The sequence below is a fragment of the Bos javanicus genome, chromosome 12 (assembly GCF_032452875.1).
Source record: "Bos javanicus breed banteng chromosome 12, ARS-OSU_banteng_1.0, whole genome shotgun sequence".
Classification (NCBI taxonomy): Eukaryota; Metazoa; Chordata; class Mammalia; order Artiodactyla; family Bovidae; genus Bos; species Bos javanicus.
This window is the reverse complement of record NC_083879.1, coordinates 32894734-32915093: the sequence shown is the minus strand read 5'-3', so window position 1 is coordinate 32915093 and position 20360 is coordinate 32894734. Positions and strand designations below refer to the sequence as shown.

At 47.3% G+C, this 20360-nt stretch overlaps 1 protein-coding gene across 2 annotated transcripts; it reads right to left on the bottom strand.

The window, feature by feature from the left end:
- Positions 1-16535: 16535 nt before the first annotated feature.
- Positions 16536-19638, bottom strand: GPR12 (G protein-coupled receptor 12). Of its 2 annotated transcripts, none has more exons than XM_061434912.1 (2): positions 19557-19638; positions 16536-18860 (listed from the first exon to the last, which is right to left on the bottom strand). In XM_061434912.1, exon 2 carries the CDS (start codon positions 18843-18845, stop codon positions 17841-17843), a length of 1005 nt encoding a protein of 334 aa, XP_061290896.1. In that variant the 5' UTR covers positions 18846-18860; positions 19557-19638; the 3' UTR covers positions 16536-17840. The 2 variants fall into 2 exon arrangements, with proteins under 2 accessions (XP_061290896.1, XP_061290897.1); XM_061434913.1 differs by having other exon boundaries at positions 16536-18853.
- Positions 19639-20360: the final 722 nt, after the last annotated feature.

The following is a 20360-nucleotide window of genomic DNA, read 5'->3' as shown; positions in this document are numbered from 1 at the left end:
CCCTGGTGGCACCTCGGGGAGGGGACCCCCATCCGAGAGTCCAGTAGTCCAGCTCTTCAGCCCGCACCCACCCAGGTGGGGCCAGGCATGTGGCCCGGTGTCTTGCAGAGGACAGGGGTCTAAGTGTCAGCTCCCTAGAGAGGCCTGACCTGGAGTGGGGCTCTGTGTTCTGCCCCATCTCCTCCTCCCCGGGGTGTATTTCCTCTCCGGAGGCTTGATATCGCTCAGTGAACCTTGACCTCCACTTGCCACCCCCACCACGCATGTCACATGGGCCTGCAGAGGTCCGGGTGTCATTGTAAACAAATACAGTCTTGAGGAAACACGGACTCCATCTTCTGGACAAGTGGAGTCTGTGTTTTGAGCCTGAGCTCTGGCCCAGCCAGGACACCGGTGCAGACGTAGAGAACAAACATATGGACACCAAGGGGGAAGGGCCGTGGGATGGGTTGGGAGGTTGGGAGGGACATATATACTCTATTGATACTATGTATAAATTAGCTAACTGTTGAGAACTGACATAGAGCACAGGGAACTCTGCTCGGTGCTCTGTGGTGACCTAAATGGGAAGGAAATCCATGAAAAAGGCATTATATGTACATGTATAGCTGATTCACTTTGCTGTACAGAAGAAACTGACTCAACATTGTAAAGCAACTGTACTCTAATGAAAATTAATTTTAAAAATGCATTCAACAATCCAAGGCAGAAGAAGGGACAGAAAGCAGGACACAGCAGAAAGAAGCAGACGACCAATTCATGCTGGACTTTGGCACGTCTGGAGTGTTGTTGTAATCTCCATGGTAACCACTAGAATATGAAAAACTGTATAATGAGATAATAGAATGAAATTATAAAAGTAATCTATAATACACAACATCATTCATGGTAAACATGATAAATGTTCTAATTAATACAAAGTTTGCCAGATGGGATAAACACAACCCAGCGATATGCCGTTTACAAGAGACACATCTAAAATAGAAGGAAGATGAGAATATTTTTTCACTTCAATGCAACTAGGTTAAAAATCAATAACAAAAAGATAAGTGGATTTGATGGGTAATTAAGCAGTATTTTTTCTAAGGAACTATATGGGACAAAGAAGAAATCATAATAAAAATTAGAAAATATTTTTGAATTAAATTATTCTTAAACACTACATATCAAAATATTTGGGATGCAGCTAAAGCCATGGCTGAAGGAAAATTTATGGCCTTCAATGACTCTGTTGCTGTTGCTGCAGTTTAGTCCCTCAGCCGTGTCCAGTTCTTTGCGACCCCATGGACTGTGGCCGGCCAGGCTCCTCTGTCCATGAGATTCTCCAGGCAAGAATACTGGAGTGGATTGCCACTTCCTCCTCCAGGGGATCTTCCTGACCCAGGGATCAAACCCCCATCTCCTAGTTGGCAGGCAGATTCTTTACCACTGAGATACCTGCGAAGCCCAAATGAATTTATTAGACAAGAATAAATGCTAAAAATTAAAGCACCAAGAGTCTATCTCAACAAGTTTGAAAACGAACAGGAAAATAAAGCCAAAGAAAGTATCATTTATAATAAGGATAAAGGCCAAGGAAAAGACTTCGAAAAATAAGCATACAAAAGAGGACTAAGAAAGCCAAAGGCTGCTTCTTTGAGAAGGCAAAAATTACAACCCCAGTTTAAAGAAAAAGGAAGTAACAAAATCAGTGTCAAGATGTACAAAGGGGATTTTTCTAAAAGTCCCACCAATCATCAAAAAGGTAATAAGCAATTACACCAACACATTTGAAAATGCAGGTGAAATGGACCAAGTCCTGAAACCAGGCCATGGGCCTTGCAGTCTTTACTAAAGCCCAAGACCATGACGTGCTGCCCATGAGGGTCGCTGGTCTGCGGCTACACTCCAGACCCAAGCGCTTTAGAGAGGTCAGTCTTTGTATCAAATCCAGCTGGCTGGAGGGATGCGGTCTGACAGGGTCCTGGGAGTCTGGAAGGCTGGAGGAGCATCCTCACTCCTGAGTGGTCAAAAGGGGGCTCTGGAGCATGGTCCCTCTGCATGCATCCTGCCCACACCAGCTTCTGCCTCAGTTTACCCGGCCAGGCCAGCCACCTCGGCTGAGCTACTGGGAAGGCCTGCCTGGGAGGCACCCGCTGGCTTTGGTCCCTTCAGCTGTTTGAGGGCTCTGCGCGCCTCCAGACTGTGTGCTAACTGCACACAGCCCCCGCCAGGGCCCCTCGTGGCGCTTCAGAAGGCTCCAGGGACTGGCTATTGGCCCCCAAACAAGGCTGGCTGGCAGAGTGAAGGCATTGCAGAGTGTTTCCCCAGAGGGCATGTGCAGGGCAGCGACTGCTCCCTGTTGTGCAAAAACAAACCTCAAAGCAGTCCCAGCTCCAAGGGACAGTGAGCGATTACGATTGAACAAGGGACCACTCGCCTGGGTCTATGGGGAGCTGGCTGTCAAGGAAGGGTGGGTGGCTGATTGTGCTGCCAGGGACCTGCTGATGGAGGAGACTATTTTTGACTCTGCTTTATTTTCCCCTAAATAGACCATCCAGCCTACCTTGGCTACAGTTGGTCTGGCTGCACAGCCCTGAGCTTTTATTTTCGTCTGTCCAAGAGTCAGGGATATTTGCTGTTTCCCAAATGCTCATTCTATGCAGTGTTCTTTTTTCCCCCAATTCACATAACGCAGCACCATATTGAGGACCTTCTATTTGGAAGTCATCTCCAAATATCTGGCTTTGTGTATCCTCTTGCCCCTGAACACCTCCTCCATCAACAGAGGGTGGTTTGTCAGTAAACTGGGGAATCTGTATAATGGGTATAGTTGGCACAGACTGGAATAGGATGTCACATGTTGCAGATCCAGATCCTTCTACCTTGATCCTCAGCACAAAGATTTCCTATTTCAGCTAAGATAACTGTTGTAGCTCCAGCTATCACATATGCATTCAGCTGGCTAGAAGAGAGAAGGTGGGGAAGGTGTATTTCTTACTTTTAAGGACATTTCTAGGTAGTTGTGGACCCGAATCCTGCTTCTATCCCAGGGGCCACCCCAGGTGCAAGGAAAGTAGGTATAGTTTTTCTTCTGGGCAGGCTTGTATCACAGACAAAATTTGGGTGTAATACTAAGAGAAGGAGAAAACTGATACTGGAGGATAAACCTTGTCACAGCATCCCGAGCAGTTTTACTTTCACACGCACAGGTTCTCACCGACAGCGCCTCAGTGCAAAGTGTCATCTCCCATCCTCCTGGACGTGGGGCTTGAGACAGCACAGGGGTCGACATCCACCATGATGAGCCCACACCTTTCCCGAAATTCCGCTCGCTTTTCTGCCTCTGGGTCTGACCCGCAGATGCCCACCCCTCTGGCCTCAGCCTACCACCCACCCACGTTTCATCCTGAAACGGTCTCGTTCCCACTGATGTGTGGATTCTGTCCCTCTGAGTAGCCGAGAATCTTTCAGACATCCTTAGTCACAGCATAACATCCCACCGTGTGTCCTCAGCCAAGTGTTACTGACAAGAAAGAGCTACAGCTGGAATTATTTACTCTTTCAAACCCTTTTAAAACAGAGTCAAGGTTATCTCCAGGGTGGCTATCATCCTCCTTCGCATCCTGGTGTGTTTCCTGGAGTGAAATGGACGCGGAAGGAGTCGCAGCCTCCCTGTGGGTGACAGGGCTCCAGAGTATGTCCTACCCCAAGTATCAGCCACCCTTATTCCATTGTTATCTCAAGACATATCTCATATGGCGCTTCTTAGAAACCATAGAAAAGACATGACTCTTCGGCCCAGGTAACCTTGGTTTTGCCAGAGAAATTAAAGAAAGGAAAAGCAGTAACAAGTGTGGGCTGAGGGCCTCTGGGGACCTGTGCAACCATGTCCTGTGTGATTTGGTGGCAGGGAGCTCCCCGAGTGTGTGTCCTCCCAAGGGAAATCTCCACTGGGAGATGTGAGGGCGGCGGACATGCTGTGTACTACTCACCCACGTGCACTATTGTGCGCCCACGTTCTAGCCCGCACCCGCACCTGAATTTCAGCCAAAGCAGATGCCTTAGAACATAGAACTGCTGGTCCTCGCCGATGAAGAGGCAAGTTGTGACGTGACAGCTGCTTGCCCACCAGTCCTTCGCTTCCTCCCAAAACTGTTTGTAGCTCGTTGGCCTGTTTCTAGCCAAGGAGGTGGTTCCTGAGCTTGGAGGGTCTCCCAGCTCCAGGCAGGCCACATGTGCTTCTTGGACAAACTGGCAGATCGTCAGAGGTTAGAGGTCCAGGGCGCCTACTGGCCAGTGCTGGGCTGGTGGTTAGAGCTGTGCTGGGTGGGGGTGTGGAGCTAGGGTCCTCGCAACTGTGGGAGGCCAGAGGAGCTTTGCCAGGAGGTTGGTGTGGGCTCATGGGAAGGAAATGTTCTTATACCTTCATACCAGGTGCATGCGTGCGTGCTAAGTCACGTTAGCCATGTCAGACTCTCTGTGACCCCCATCGACTGTAGCCTGCCAGGCTCCTCTGTCCATGGGATTTTCCAGGCCAGAATGCTGGAGTGGGTTGCCATGCCCTCCTCCAGGGGATCTTCCTGACCCAGGGATCGAATCCGTGTCTATTATGTCTCCTGCATTGCCAGGCGGGTTCTTTACCACTAGGCCTGGGAAGCCTCATACCAAGTAGTATCTGTGATTAAATGAGATGACTGGGAGTAAACATCATTGTTTCAGCAGCCGCTGGGAGACTTTACCCTGCCTGAGACCTGCATGCGGGAGGGTGGAAGTTTCCTTAAGCTCATCAGGATTTGGGATACAGACCGGGCTCCCGGGCCTGTGTGCCAGCTACTGCCTGTGACAGAGACACACTGGCAGAGCTGAGAGCTGCCAAGATAGAGGATGAGAGCAGGCCGTCTCTGGAGGAAGGAGCCGGGGAAGCCCCCTCTGTTGGGACAGGGGAGGACAGATCTTAGATTTGGAGAAGAGGCCTGCCCAGGGGGACTTGGCAGTGAGATGCCACTCTTTATGATGGGAAAAGCGAATGCTTAGAAGAGAGCTGATGACAGGACCAAGATATCTGTGCTACAGAGATTCTTTAGAGAGCATCACCTGTTGACTATGCATTGGGCACCTTGTATTCCAGTGGTTACAGACAAGGAATCCAGTAGGAGTGCGTTCAAGCACTCAAGTCAACGGTCAGTAAATACAAACCCCTTTCCAGGCATAGTGCCAGGGGCTTGGGCATCCACTGGAGAGTGGAAGAGCACCTGTGGGCCTTTAGCAAGTTTTGTGATTTCTTCAATCACCTTAATGTAGACTTGAGGCACCAATGATACCTGTAGAGATTTGCCCTCAGCAAAAGGTCATCATCAGATTCAGTGAGATGATGCATGGAAAGCATTTCCGTTGTATCCAACTGGAAAATATCCCACTCTAATGTGATCTATTCCCCTTATTCAATACTCCACCCATACTGAAAAAAAACAAAACAAAACAAAACACTCTCTTTCAAGTTCTTTATAACCTCAAGGTAGTAATTAGGTCATGAACTGGCCTCCTTTCCTCCAGGACAGAGAATCCAGTTCTTTTCTTCTTTCCTCATTGACTCCATTTCCTGACCCTTTAATCACATTGTAAACTGAATTTATTTCACTGTATCTGTAACCATTTCCAAAGATGATGTCCCCGGATGGGAGCACGGACTAACAGAAGTGCAACCAGCACAGAAGGGAGAGGAGGTGGTCCCAGCCCTCCTGCCTCGTGGAGCCTGCTCCCTCACGTCTCTCCTCTCTGTGCCTCTGAGTTGAGATGGAGCCCATGGTGCCATCAGGGCACACCTGCAAGGCCGTCACTCACGGGGCAGAATCATCCAGGCATCCTGCCCTCCCTCGTCCGCACAGACACACCTAGGATAGAACCACGTCTACTGAGGATGTTTGCATGCGATGCTGGCTGGATTGCGAATCACTACTGAGGGCTTCCCTGGTGGCTCAGACAGTAAAGAATCTGCCTGCAATCAAGGAGACCTGGATTCGATCCCTGGGTCAGGAAGGTCCCCCAGAGAAGAGAATGGCTATCCACTCCAGTATTCTTGCCTGGAGGATCCCAAGGACAGAGGAGCCTGGCGGGCTACTATCTATGGGGTTGCAAAGAGTCGGACATGACTAAACAGCTAACACTTTCACCTGGAGGGCAGTTTGGAACTTTGATGCGGTAATTCCTCTTCTAGAGTTTTTATTTTTAATTTAAGGATGCAAATAGCATCATACCATATTTTATACAAATGAAAGGAAAACAATACTAAGTTCAGATCAGATCAGATCAGTCGCTCAGTCGTGTCCGACTCTTTGCGACCCCATGAATCGCAGCACGCCAGGCCTCCCTGTCCATCACCAACTCCCGGAGTTCACCCAGACTCACGTCCATCGAGTCAGTGATGCCATCCAGCCATCTCATCCTCTGTCGTCCCCTTCTCCTCCTGCCCCAATCCCTCCCAGCATCAGAGTCTTTTCCAATGAGTCAACTCTTCACAAGAGGTGGCCAAAGTACTGGAATTTCAGCTTTAGCATCAGTCCTTCCAAAGAAATCCCAGGGCTGATCTCCTTCAGAATGGACTGGTTGGATCTCCTTGCAGTGCAAGGGACTCTCAAGAGTCTTCTCCAACACCACAGTTCAAAAGTATCAATTCTTCAGCGCTCAGCCTTCTTCACAGTCCAACTCTCACATCCATACATGACCACTGGAAAAACCATAGCCTTGACTAGACGAACCTTTGTTGGCAAAGTAATGTCTCTGCTTTTGAATATGCTATCTAGGTTGGTCATAACTTTCCTTCCAAGGAGTAAGCGTCTTTTAATTTCATGGCTGTAGTCACCATCTGCAGTGATTTTGGAGCCCAGAAAAATAAAGTCTGACACTGTTTCCACTGTTTCCCCATCTATTTCCCATGAAGTGGTGGGACCGGATGCCATGATCTTCGTTTTCTGAATGTTGAGCTTTAAGCCAACTTTTTCACTCTCCACTTTCACTTTCATCAAGAGGCTTTTGAGTTCCTCTTCACTTTCTGCCATAAGGGTGGTGTCATCTGCATATCTGAGGTTATTGATATTTCTCCCTGCAATCTTGATTCCAACTTGTGTTTCTCCCAGTCCAGGCAGTGGTTATTTTTATTCATTTATTTATTTCTGGCTGTGCCATGTGGCTGTGGGATCTCAGCTTCCCAGCCAGGGATTGAACCCGGGTCATGGTAGTGAAAGCACCAAGGCCTAACCACTGGGCCAGGAGGGAACACCTATCTTCTAGGATTTTTAGAGAAAAATCGTAGGTGTGGGCAAATGTGCATTCAGGGCTAATCCTTGCAGCATGTTTCCGGTAACAAAATTGGAAATTGGCCAGATGATCAATATAAAGAGGATTGCTTAAATAACAACTGTATTTTCATCTGATATAAACCTATAGTCATTAAAGAGTATGTACATGGTCATAGACCAGGCCCTGCCTGAGGAAATGTGTTTGCCATACATGAAGTGACAAAACAGCACATTAAAAAATCATGGTGTCAGACAGAATGCAGGCAAAGCTCTTAGCACCATGCTGGATCTGTAAGTGTTGGCAACCATCACCGTTAGCAATATGAGCGAGACCTGAGACAAGCATTCATGAATAATGGAGGAAAATAAAGCAGGACTGGACCAGCCCACTCCATGTCCTGTGATCATGGATCCCTCCCCTCCCCTCGCTAGACTTGGTTTACCTGTTTGGGAAATAATATCTGACTTTTATTAGGTTAGAGGGTACTTGCTTATGCGGATGCTCAGCAGAATTTTCATGCAGAATAATAAAGACAGCTCCCTTTGTGAGTCCATAGGGACATGGCTCTATACCCATGATCTCATGGACAGCTTCTCACAGAGGACATTTGGGCTTGGAGAAGTGAAGTGACTCACCCAAGGTGGGAGCCCCAGGACACGGTCACACGTCCCCAACTGCAGGCACCACCCCACCACCTTCATACAGGACCCCTGGCCCCGGGTGGTATTTCCAGCAACTAGCTTAAGGTCCTGACATCCACCACCACAGTCTAAAGAGAAAGCTGAGGATGGGGCGGGGTGGTGGACCCGGGCTGTGGCCTGAGACGGGGTGGCAGCCGGCAAACCTGGGGGCTCAGTTCTGACCCAGACCACAGCATCCACACCTGCAAAGGGGTGAGGCGGGAGGATGGCCCCACACGGAGGGTCTGCAATGCTGCTGTGTACAGCAACTGGATCACACGGGGCAGGAAGCTGGGCTTGGTGGTCTGGGGCTGGTGTGGGGTGTGTGTCTGGGCTCTGTGAGATGCGATCAGTCTCCTTGGGACTGACCCATAGGAAATGGTTCTCAGTAAAGCCGACCCCATGCCCCCGATACCAACTGCTCTAGGAAGCTTTCCAGGTGACTCTTCTCCACTTCCATCCTGGGATCCAGGGCATCTCCTACCCTGAGTCCTTAATCACACAGACCCACAGGAGCCAGTCTTTATTGTAGTTGTCTCCATGACAAAAGCAGTGCATACCTATATATTTGCTGTGCAGTGCAGTAGCTAGCAGCAATAAATGGCTTTTAAAATTTAAATCAATTGAAATGAAATGAAAAAAAAAAATCAGTTCCTCAGTCTCACTAGCCACATTTCCAATCCCAGTTGCCACACAAGGCTGCAAGTTCCTGTATCGAATAATAGCACACACACAACTTTCCCATCATCACAGAAACTTCCCTCAGACAGCCCTGCTCCAGAGTTTTTCTATCAAAATAGATTCACATAGAAATAAACATGAGTAGAGCTGGTGGTTATCTTATTTTACTTTTCTTAAGTAACCATTGACACAGCTTTTAATAGTAACTGTTTAGATTTGATAGTTTCATACTAAATATTTACCAAACAAAATTATACAATCCAAAATACATACCACTGACATTAAACATTAAGAATAACTCACTAATGCCTGAATTGTATGCTTTTAAAAGTATATAAAAACATGTTTGGAAAAACTGAGTATGTGTTGAAGGCTTCAGCTTTGTCCTATCCCTTTTTATTTCATATTTCATGCAGAAAAATCAAGCTTGGTTTTATATATCCTCAACTGTTTTTCAAACTGTTTCCAAACCTAAAATGAGAATACATAGGTTACAGTCCATCCTAATGCACAAACACACACTCCACTGAATATACTTCTATTAGATGTTGCTTGCTGGGGTGTGCTCAGTTGAGTCCGATTCTTTGTGTCTCTATGGACTGTAGCCCGTCAGGCTCCTCTGTCCATGGGATTATTCCGGGAAGAATACTGGAGTGGGTTGCCATTTCCTCCTCCAGGGGATCTTCCCAACCCAGTGACTATTTCCTACATCTCTTGCATTGCAGGCAGATTATTTACCCCTGAGCAGGAAGCCCAATGTTGGTTGAGGCAAAGATTATTATTCTTAGGTCTCAAGTTCTGTGAGGCAGCTGATTGCTATCCTGAAATGAACTGCCAAATCCATCATTTTCAGTGAAATCTCTTATCCAATATATAGACCATCTTCTTAGAAAGACTGTAAACTTCGCAGACTGGAAAATAGCCAGTCTGTGCTTTTCTCCCTCAGGAGAACTAAGAAAGCAGCTGTCCCAGTTTTTAAAAAAAAAAAAAAAATCCTGTTTTTATTGGCTAGCTTATTTTGAAGGTTTCTTCAATTTAACTGTATTTCTGCAATTTCCAATTTGCAAATCCTTCTTCTGAGCTTGCCGGCCCTGCTGTGACAAAGCATCGCATTGCCCAGTTGTTTTGTGCTCATATCTGGGGCATGCAAACATCATATAACCTGTGTTGAAAACACAATGACTTCTGAAATGCAATGTTGCTTATTAAGCCAGTAAATCATCAGACGATTTGAGCTCAGAAGTGTGTTGAACTCCCAGATGTGCAGAGTAGAGCACCGGGGGCTATGGAAGAAGGAGGCTTGTAGGACTGGCTCTGAATCTGCCGGTGCAAAGAGCCCCCCACCCCCGCTTTAGGCTAGTTTTCAAATACTACCTTCAAGGGATGAAAAATGAGTGAGTCTCATTTTATTAGCAGCAGTGCTAATAAAAACACTAAGGCAAAGTAACACCCAAGTAGGTCTGTGCAAAGCGCTGTATGCTAGACCCTTCTAGTGTCCCATCTCCCGTAGCGCTGCGTGGTGGGTCCTTGGGTCATGCTCATTTCATAAAACCAGGAGATGGAGGTTCAGGGAGGTTAAGCAACACACCCCAAAGCCAGTAATCGGAAGTGACGTGAACCCAGGTGGCGTGTGTTCAGAGCCCGTGTTCCCAATCATTTTATTCAGGAAGACTACATAACCATTGATTGACATCTTTCCCTCTTCCAATCATATACCTATTTTTACTCCAATAGAAATGACATCTATGATCAGTGTTGCCGACTCAAGCCCTGTCACTCTGGCAGGTCTGCAGGTAGAGGCGGGCACCCTGAGTGGTAGGTTTTCTTTCCCAAACCTCTGCAACCCAGGGGAGCTTCCTGGAGGAAATCAGTAGGAGCCTGCTGGTAACTAGAGGAGAAACCTAGTCTGAGAGATGGAAGAAACCATCTTCACACAAACAGAAGGGCTGGGTACAGTGAAATAAGCTTTTCTGAAGCTTATTTCTGTACTGTGTGAGATTCCTCAGCATTTGTCACCTGTTCCAGAACTAAAGCAATTACCTAATGAGGAGTTTGGCAGTTTTTTTTCCTTTTTTTTTTAACTTAACCAAAGGAGTATAGCTCCTTGGTCTTCCCAGATGTTTCACTGGTAAAGAATCTGCCTGCAAAGCAGGAGATGCAGGTTTGATCCCTGGGTTGGGAAGACCCCCTGGAGAAGGAAATGGCAACCCACTCCAGTCTTCTTGCCTGGAGAATCCCGTGGACAGAGGAGCCTGGCGGGCTACAGTCCATGGGGTCACAGAGTCAGACACGACTGAAGCGACTTGTCAGGCACGCGCCAAGCATGCATGGTACCTGTTTACAAGGCTGAGTTTGCTGGGGGCTGCGGGGAGAGGGATGGGTGGTAGGGCAGAGAGGAAGCCCCTGTGGGGGTGGGGGAGGACATCCAGAGGGAGGGAGGCCCCTGGGTGCCTAGAGTAGCACCTGGACTGCAAAACTAGTGTTTTCAGTTAACTCTAGTCACGTGCACCAGGTGGGGGCGGGGGCAGGGGCGGTGGGCTTGTTAAAGGTCCAACTGCAGGGTCTCATGCCCTAAGTGTCTGAGTCAGTAGGTCTGGGGTGAGGCCTGAGACTCTGCGTTTTTAACAGGTTCCCAGGAGATGCTGAGGCTGCTGGCTGGGGTCTATGCTTGAAAGCCCACAGCTACAGGGCCAGCAGACGCAGAGGGTAATTAATCACTCTGCCCCAGGAAGTTCCAAATTTAGTGGGACACTGGAGCCCAGTTTTGATGACTACAAGAGGCTGCAGAGAAATGGTAGATGATGTGGGGGAAAGGATCAGGAAAATGATCAAAAGGGTATAAAATAAAATCAACCAGGAAAAATGATTTAATTCTTTGGGATAACGTCATTTGAAGAAGAGAATACTGTTTAATCAATATTTTCAATATATAAATGTTGACTGTGACGAAGGCGTTCTCTACGTCTCCAGGGCTGGGCCATGGTAAACAGAATTACAGCATCATAAGGCAGACTGTGATTAGGAATACTAAAACACACTAAGCTTTGAGCGAAAAGTGTGGCACTTCAGTTTCCAAAGCTACCTTGACTTAGATGGTTTAGACTCCATATAGAAAATTCCATTCTGTAAATTTCCTTCCAGCTGTTAGACTCTATAGTACCCAAGAATAAATGTGTTCCTATTTCAAAAGGATTCTGGAAGGAGTAAGGATGTAGTTGGAACAAACCAATTTTCCCTTAGGTTTTTTCCTTTCAGTTTCCTAAGTCAGTAACCTTGACTTCTGGTACCTTTCAGAGGATGCCGTTAAGATGTTCTTTTTCCTTTTAAAATATACTCCTTGTAGTTGTCCGTTCAGACAGTCAATTACCAGAGACTCTGTGCACTAGGGTTTTCATTTCTGCTCCAAACTTACTTTCAATGCAAAGTTTGTTCACTGGTGTTTTGATACTATTATTTGAACTTTTATGAGTAAAAAATTCTTAGGTTTATTCTGTAAATATTTAATACAATGGAGATATTTAAGTTATACATTAAATTCCACTTCAACTTTGTACTTTAACATACTTCTGTTGGATTAAAAAAAATGTTCTTACCTCCTTGGGCAGAAATGTAGCACAGTGGATGTAAGGACCATCGTCACTAATAACATTAATAGCATTTTTGATACAAAAGATTACAGATAAATGTCAAAAATCACGGTGAGATATTTTTCAATTTCTCCAATTTATCTTGGCTGGAAAAGGGATGCCTTAGGATGAGTTTGGTTGAATTTTAGAACCCAGAGGACAAAAGTTTTCATCTCAGTTATTTCAAAATGAAATCATGCAAGCACCCACAGCCCCCCAAACACAAATCACATGCCTCATGGGGAAAGCTGTCCTTGGATAAATGGCAGTGACAACCTTGGTCGTGGTGTATATAATCATATATATATATATACACACACACACACATATATGTACACACACACATTGCATTGTTATATAAGGATTGTGAAAGAATTACCTTAAGGTAATGATAATCTGAATTTTAAAAAGTGAGAACATTAGCATGGAAAAAATACTTATAGATCTTTACTAGGAACTGAGAAATTCTAGAAAAAAGTTCAAAGTTCATATGTATTAAACAAGACTACTTAATTATTAACTTCTGATAATATTAAAATATATTATGTATTTATATTTAATATTTATATTTTATTATGTACATTTCTATAAATTATATATATATATTATATTTAAATATGTATATTTTATGCTTTTGAACTGTGGTGTTGGAGAAGACTCTTGAGAGTCCCTTGGACTGCAAGGAGATCCAACCAGTCCATCCTAAAGGATATCAGTCCTGGGTGTTCATTGGAAGGACTGATGCTGAGGCTGAAACTCCAATACTTTGGCCACCTGATGCTAAGAGCTGACTCCTTGGGAAAGACACTGATGCTGGGAAAGATTGAGGGCAGGAGGAGAAGGGGACGACAGAGAATGAGATGGCTGGATGGCATCACCGACGCGATGGACATGGGTTTGGGTGGACTCCAGGAGTTGGTGATGGACAGAGAGGCCTGGCATGCCATGGTTCATGGGGTCGCAAAGATTCGGATACGACTGAATGACTGAACTGAACTGATGTATATTTTAAAGCATTCATTCTTATCAGAAGTTTATAGACTTTTTGAAAGGATGCTAGAGATGGGACAGTTATCCTTGTGATTCAAAGCATTGACTGCAGACCATCAGCATCACCATCAGTATCACCTGGGAACTTGCTGGAAATTGGGTGATGGCCCAGACCTATTGAAGGAGAAGTTGCATTTTAACAAGTCTCAGGTAATTTGTATATCTTTCAAATATTTAAAATTTGAAGATCCCTAGTCAAAATTTCGAGCGTGCTAAGTCGCTTCAGTAGTGTCTGACTCTTTATGACCCTATGGGTCGTAGCCCTCCAGGCTCCTCTGTCCATGGGATTCTCCAGGCAAGAATACTGGAGTGAGTTGCCATGCCCTCCTCCAGGGCATCTCCCTTACTCAGGGATTGAACCCACGTCTCTTATGTCCCCTGAATTGGCAGGTGGCTTCTTTACCACTAGCGCCACCCTAGTCAAAATTATCAGGACTTTTTCTTCATTGTCTGCCAGAGGACAGTATATCTGTCCGCTAATTCAAGCTATGTTTTTACTTTCTTGATGTATATAAACTAAATTTGATGATTCTAAAAGTTCTAATCAGATTTTAAGATTCCAATCAGATAGCAAAACCATCTGATAATCATCCCATTCTTCAAATGGGACAAGAAGGCCATCTGTCCCTTTATTACACTGGGCTTTGATCAAAGTGGAAACATAAATGGTCAATACAATACCATCATAGTCACTTATTTAATATGTATTTTAAATTTGAAATCGTAAGTTGTCCTAATAAATGATCTATATGCTATCAAGAAATAAAATCAATCATTATTTTAATAATGAATTCAGCAATTCTCTAAAAACAAAAAGTTTACTATGGCTCCAAAATACTTTTATTGGCACTGAAAGTGAAAGTCATGCCCAACTCTGCAGAATTCTGCAGGCTAGAGTACTGGGGTGGGTAGCCTTTCTCTTCTCCAGGGGATCTTCCCAACCCAGGGATTGAAACCAGGTCTCCCGTATTGCAGGCAGATTCTTTACCCGCTGAGCCTCAGGGGAAGCCTAAGAATACTGAAGTGGGTAGCCTATCCCTTCTCCAGCAGATTTTCCCAACCCAGGGATTGAACAAGGGTCTCCTGCATTGTAGGCAGATTCTTTACCAACTGAGCTATGAGGGACATTTTCTCTTTTAAACATATTTAAATCCTGCTTTAAATTTTGCAGGACTCCAAGATCAATCCTGCCTGCCAAGTCAGCAGAGGAATTTTCCCTTCGTGAATGTGGCTGTTTCATTTAGGTTTCTGAAAAAGGTGCTCTCCCCATCACCCAACCCCCTGCCTCCAGGTACCAGGAGGGAAGACAGCCCCCCACATAAACATCCAGAAATCTTCACAACTGAAAATAAATCATAAGAACATATTACACTTGATTGAAAAAAATCTCAGCTGAAATCAGGTGTTTTAAAAACAGGAGGCAAAAGCAGCCACTTAACTAGTGTTTAGAAGACCATTACATACTGATGTAAGGGTATAATAGGAGGATTAAAATAGTAAATGAAGGGGAAATCTCTGTATAATAAGAGTACCCTCATCTCTTTGCATTAAAACATTGCAGTGTGCCTCTGGGCAAGGGGTGGGGCTGGGGAGGTGGGGGGCTTGGCTCTAAATGGGGAAAAAGCTCAGGAAAGAAGAGACCTAAAGAAAAACAGGCCTCTTTCACCTAAGTAGGACCACATTGATAGTCCATCCCATGTAATTTTAAAAGGGAAGCTTTATGTCTTAACTATAGAACTAAAACTTTAGTGACAGTAACATAGGTGGCTCCCTTGGTGGCTCAGATGGTAAAGAATCCAGCTGCAATGCAGGAGACCCAGGTTCGATCCCTGGGTCAGGAAGATCCCCTGAAGAAGGGCATGACAACCCACTCCAGTGTTCTTGCCTGGAGAATCCCCATGGAGAGAGCAGCCTGGCAGGCTACAGTCCATGGGGTTGCAAAGAGTTAGACACAACTGAGCAACTAAACAATAACACATGTTGTAAATCATTTCCCTCGTATTCAGGGCAGCATCAGAGCAGCCCCGTGCGGAAGGGAGACAGGCATGGACTCTGGAAAACCTGGATTCAGATCCCAGCTTTACCCTTGAAGCTCTGTGGCCTTAGACAAATTTCTTCGCCTGTCTGAGCCTCTATTTTCTTAACTGTAAATGTGTGTTTTTGTGAAGCTAGCAGAGCAGGTAAAGCACCCAGCATGAAGCCCGGCACATTTTAATGTGGTGAAAAACAATACTTATTACGACCGTTATAATTACTCTTAGAGATATGAAAACGGCAAACACTATTTCTACAAAAACACCATTTTTTGCTTTCAAATCTCTTTATGGATATTTCCCAGCCCACGTCGAAACCAACTTACCTTAGTCACTTCTCCCATGGAGATGAGATTAACTTTCAAGTGACGAAAAACAGACTCATCACATTCAACCTACCAACTCTGTCACGTGTTGATGGATTTTTAAAGGCTAAGATGCGTCATCCAGCGATGTGTATTGAAAATCCTTTCCCATTTCTGCAATGTTTCCACCCCTCTCCTTTACATGGACTCAGGCAGGATTGATCCACACCTGGGCTGCATTAGAAGGGGCCCTGGAGAGATGGTATCAGCCCTGCAGGCTGCTAGAAGGGCCTCAGACCACTGTGAACATAACGTTTGGGACAGACGAAAGAGGTTAATTTACTACAAATGATTCCCCTGCTGCTGCTACTGCTGCTAAGTCACTTCAGTCGTATCTGACTCTGTGCAACCCCATAGACTGCAGCCCACCAGGCTCCCCCGTCCCTGGGATTCTCCAGGCAAGAACACTGGAGTGGGTTGCCATTTCCTTCTCCAATGCATGAAAGTGAAAAGTGAAAGTGAAGTTGCTCAGTTGTGTCCGACTCCCAGCGACCCCATGGACTGCAGCCTACCAGGCTCCTCTGTCCGTAGGATATTCCAGGCAAGAGTACTGGAGTGGGGTGCCATTGCCTTCTCCAAATGATTCCCCAGGGACCCTGAAATACTGGTCTTCCACCATCTGAATGGGCTACATTGATGGGCTGTCCAGAAATTCTCCCACTGGTTGTACAGCTACAACTACAAACACACTGCAACTGGAGGCAAGGTTTTCTGTGTCCAAAGTATCCTCTGAGCTAACACAAGACAGTCAAACACAACGGTTTTACGATATATTTAAAATGAATCTTTCTGTGTCATTTCCAGGACTAAATCCTGACTCTCTTAAAACAGGAAATATAGTTTTTATTGAATTTAAGTTGTTTTTTGGTGAAAAGAAAAGGAATTCAAATTCAGCTTTTCATAAACAGCCACGTGGTCATTCTGCTTGTAAACGTACAGAATATAGCTGATACACATCACAATCAGATATGTATGTTATTTATTCACAAGCTTAATTGGTAAAATAGAAGACCACCTGTTTCAAATGCACTGACACCACAGACAGTGTATGAATCAGAAATACTTGGCCTACAGTATTTCATTCTATTTGGTTCAACCGAGAAAAACTATTAATACATTCTTAGATAGGAAAAGTGATGCTTTTTATATTTTGTGATAGCTTCACATTGATTCATTTTTTCAGAATATACTAAAATCAATTTAATCTAATTTGAACATGCTAATTTTTTTCTTTTGTTTCCTGAACACAGACTGTAGCTTAGGAAACCACCATGTTATACCTAATCAATCCTACTTTGTACGTAAACCACAACACATTTCATATTTCATTTTAGAAGGTCATATTGAAAAACTGGATTGAAAAGTGACTCATCTGGTTCTGGATTTACATGGCAACATTTGAAACTAGTGGTCTAGCTGACATAGGGAGCCATGCAGAAAGAGTTAACAACAGGCATAGAAATACCAAAATAATTCTTGTGAACAGCAACTGCTGAAAGTAAAGAAAGAATGAGTAAAAACGAGTTTATCGTTTCAGTGTTGGTAATTCACTACTGAGTTCACGTGAATAAAATCAGTTCGTGTTAATGAAATCCATAACATAATCACATAGACTATTGGCTTCAGAGTGATTGTATTCTGTTAGATACATGCAGCATTAAAAAAAATCTACCTTGACATTTTAAAAAAGAAGGTCTGGAAAAAGTACTTTCTCCAATTTCCTCAATAATTCAGTTTTATTTTAAAGTCCAGGTAAAAACTCTGGGACCAGTTTACCTTTTATAATTTCATGGCCATGTTACGCCCCTTCCTTTCCCCTGACAATATCAATCCTCCAAACAATAAAAAAGCATAAGCCCCGCCTTCAAATAAAATACTTAAAAACCCATCCCAAATAAAACAAAATAATATTGAGCAAAGAACTCAATTGCTTTTAAAAAGGTGAAAACACTGGTGACATTATTTTCACTTCAATCACTTAACTCATCTAAGTGAATGCTTCAAAGTGCTCCTGTGGCTCTAGAGAGACTCCAGCAGAAAGGATGGAAGGAGTGCATCTCAACGGACCGGCCAGGCAGTGGGAGTGCTTGGTAAATTCCCGCAGGCTCCTCCTAGGTGGAGAGCCCGCTACACGTCGCTGGGCGACCGCGCTCTCTGGGACAGGCTGGGTGGGACGCAGCCACAGCACACGAGGCAGAGGGCCTTCTGGATCTCCTGGTTTCTGAAAGCATATATGACGGGGTTGATGATGGAGTTGTAGGTGGCGGGCAGGAGGGTGGCGTAGGTGTAGATGGAGGGGTACGTGTAATCAGCGATCAAGGAGTAGAGGGTGAAAGGCATCCAGCAAGCAGCGAAGGTCCCCAGGATGATGGCCAGGGTGGAGATCCCCTTCCGGGTGGTCACATAGTGCGAGGTGGCCAGGAAGTGGTGCTGCAGGGCGATCTGATGGGCGTGCCGCATGACGATCTTACAGATCTGGATGTAGAGCTGCAGCATGAGTGCGAAGGTGAAGAGGAAGGAGACGGACAGGATGGCAGCGTTGTTCTTGGTGAGAGGCCTGACCACGCTGCAGGTGGACTCGTCCCGCAGGCAGTTCCAGCCCAGGACCGGCAGCAGGCCCAGGCAGATGGAGGTCCCCCAGAGCATGAAGAGCATGACGTAGGTAAACGTGACCGTCCTCTCTGAGTGGTAGGTCAGGGCGTAATACAGGGAGAGGTAGCGGTCAACCGTGATGGCCAGTAAGCTGCAGACGGAGGCAGAGAAAGAGGCCACGATGAGTCCGATGGTGACCAGCTTGGTGGCCTCTGACTGAAGCAGGTAGGCAAACACGAAATTGACAATGAGTCCGATGCCGGCCAGCAGGTCTGCAAGCGCCAGGCTGCCTATCAGCAGAAACATGGGTGCCCGCAGGCTGGGGTTATGGAAGATGATAAGGACCACGATGGCATTTTCGCAGGAGATGAGGGTTCCCGAGGTACATAAGACAATGTCCCAGGGGTTAACCACCAGCTCCGGCTCCGGCTGCAGGACAGGGACCTGGGAGGAGACCTCCGCCGAGATGTTCCCGGAGGCACCGGCATCTACAAACTCCGGAGGCAGCCCGCTTACATTGACTTTCGGGTCTTCATTCATTTTAACCCCTGTCCTCTTCAACGAAAAGACAGGCTGTTTAGTGTTGAGATAGGGCAGGGCGACAATCCCACATCATGCAAAAACCACACCAACAGCGAGCCAGCCCTACTTAGACACTGCCCCCAAATGCCACAAGCTTCCCAAATCACAACCTGGTAAGAAATACGACAAAAGCCAAAGTCTCCGTGGCTTAAAACCATCACCACCACAACAAAAATGCCGTTTTGGCGCTGGGGGACACCCGGGATGGGACTTGCACACAGGTGCGCGAGCGGGGCAGGCACACGCGGGACAGCGGCGGTCTGTTTGCTCAAGTGCTGAGGACACAGGTGAAAATGTGTCTCGCGTGCCGCCAACGAGCGGCCGCCTGGCACCGGGGCTGCCGCGGGGGGTGGGGGGGACCGCGCCGCGGCGACAGCTCTCCAGCCGGGTCGGGCTGCCATCCTCGCTGGAACGTTCAAAACTCCCACCCTCCAGGCGCCCGGTGCGCGCGCACATTCACACCCCAGCCAGAACAAAGGGGGTCCCGGCCGCTCCCCCTCACCCCGCCCCGCCGCCCCGTGCGCACGGGGCAGTCGCCGCAGAGCCACGAAAGGAGGGCGCGCGCGATGGAGGTGTGGACACGGACGGACAGACAGATGCCCAGGCACCGCGGCGGACGCGAGGGGACGCGAGGGGACCCACAGGGCGCGGGTACATCGCGGGGGTCACCTTGGTGCGCCCAGGCCGGGGGGGAGGGCTCCTCCGCTGTTCCCAAAGCGCTACCCGGGTCGCATGTCGGCGCCGGACCCGCGGGGCGAGGGGCGGCGGCCGCTCGCTGGGCCTGGCCGGGAGGGCGGGGGCGCGCTCCGCGCCAGGTGAGCAGCGGCGGCAGGTGAGCGACGGGCTCGGCTCGCGCGCCCGGCTCTCCCCGCCCGGCCGCTCGCTCTCCCCGCCCGCGCGCGCCACCGCCCCCGCGCGCGCCGCCGCCGAAGCCCCTGGAGGCCGGCGCGCGCCCCACGGGTCGGGGCTGCGCTGGGCGCGCGGGCGGGGAGAGCCCCCCACCGCCGGGTGCGAGCGAGAGGAGCCGGACGCCAGGAACTGCAGCGTCACGGTGGCCGCCGCCGCCCCGCATCCCACTCGGGGCTCGCACGGCGCGGGGGCGGGACAGCGCCGCCCCGGAGCCCCGTGACCCATTTCGTTCCCGAGGTCCCCCTGGGGCGTCCCGGTCTCCAGGGCCCGCTTCTCCATGCCTTTCCCTAAACTGCTACCTTCACGCCCAAAAGAACTGCCTAGGGTGGTACTCAGGATGTTCAGGTGGGATGCGGCGGGGGTGAGCAGGTTTAGGGAAGCAGGGTCTTTGATCCAGCCAGCTGTTTTCGGAATTGCAGTTGACCACACTGCAGTTCTGATCCCCAAGAGACCCCCTTCCTTAGGTGCGTCCTGGACCTAGCTTTTTTTTTTTTTTAAATCACTATTCCTTGGGAATATTTGCTTCAGTGGATATAGGGTGCTGCTACGCGAATCATCGTCATT

What these genes read in the sequence shown, in the direction of transcription:
- GPR12 (XM_061434912.1), bottom strand. Translation starts at nt 18,845, where the DNA reads ATGAATGAAGACCCGAAAGTCAATGTAAGCGGGCTGCCTCCGGAGTTT.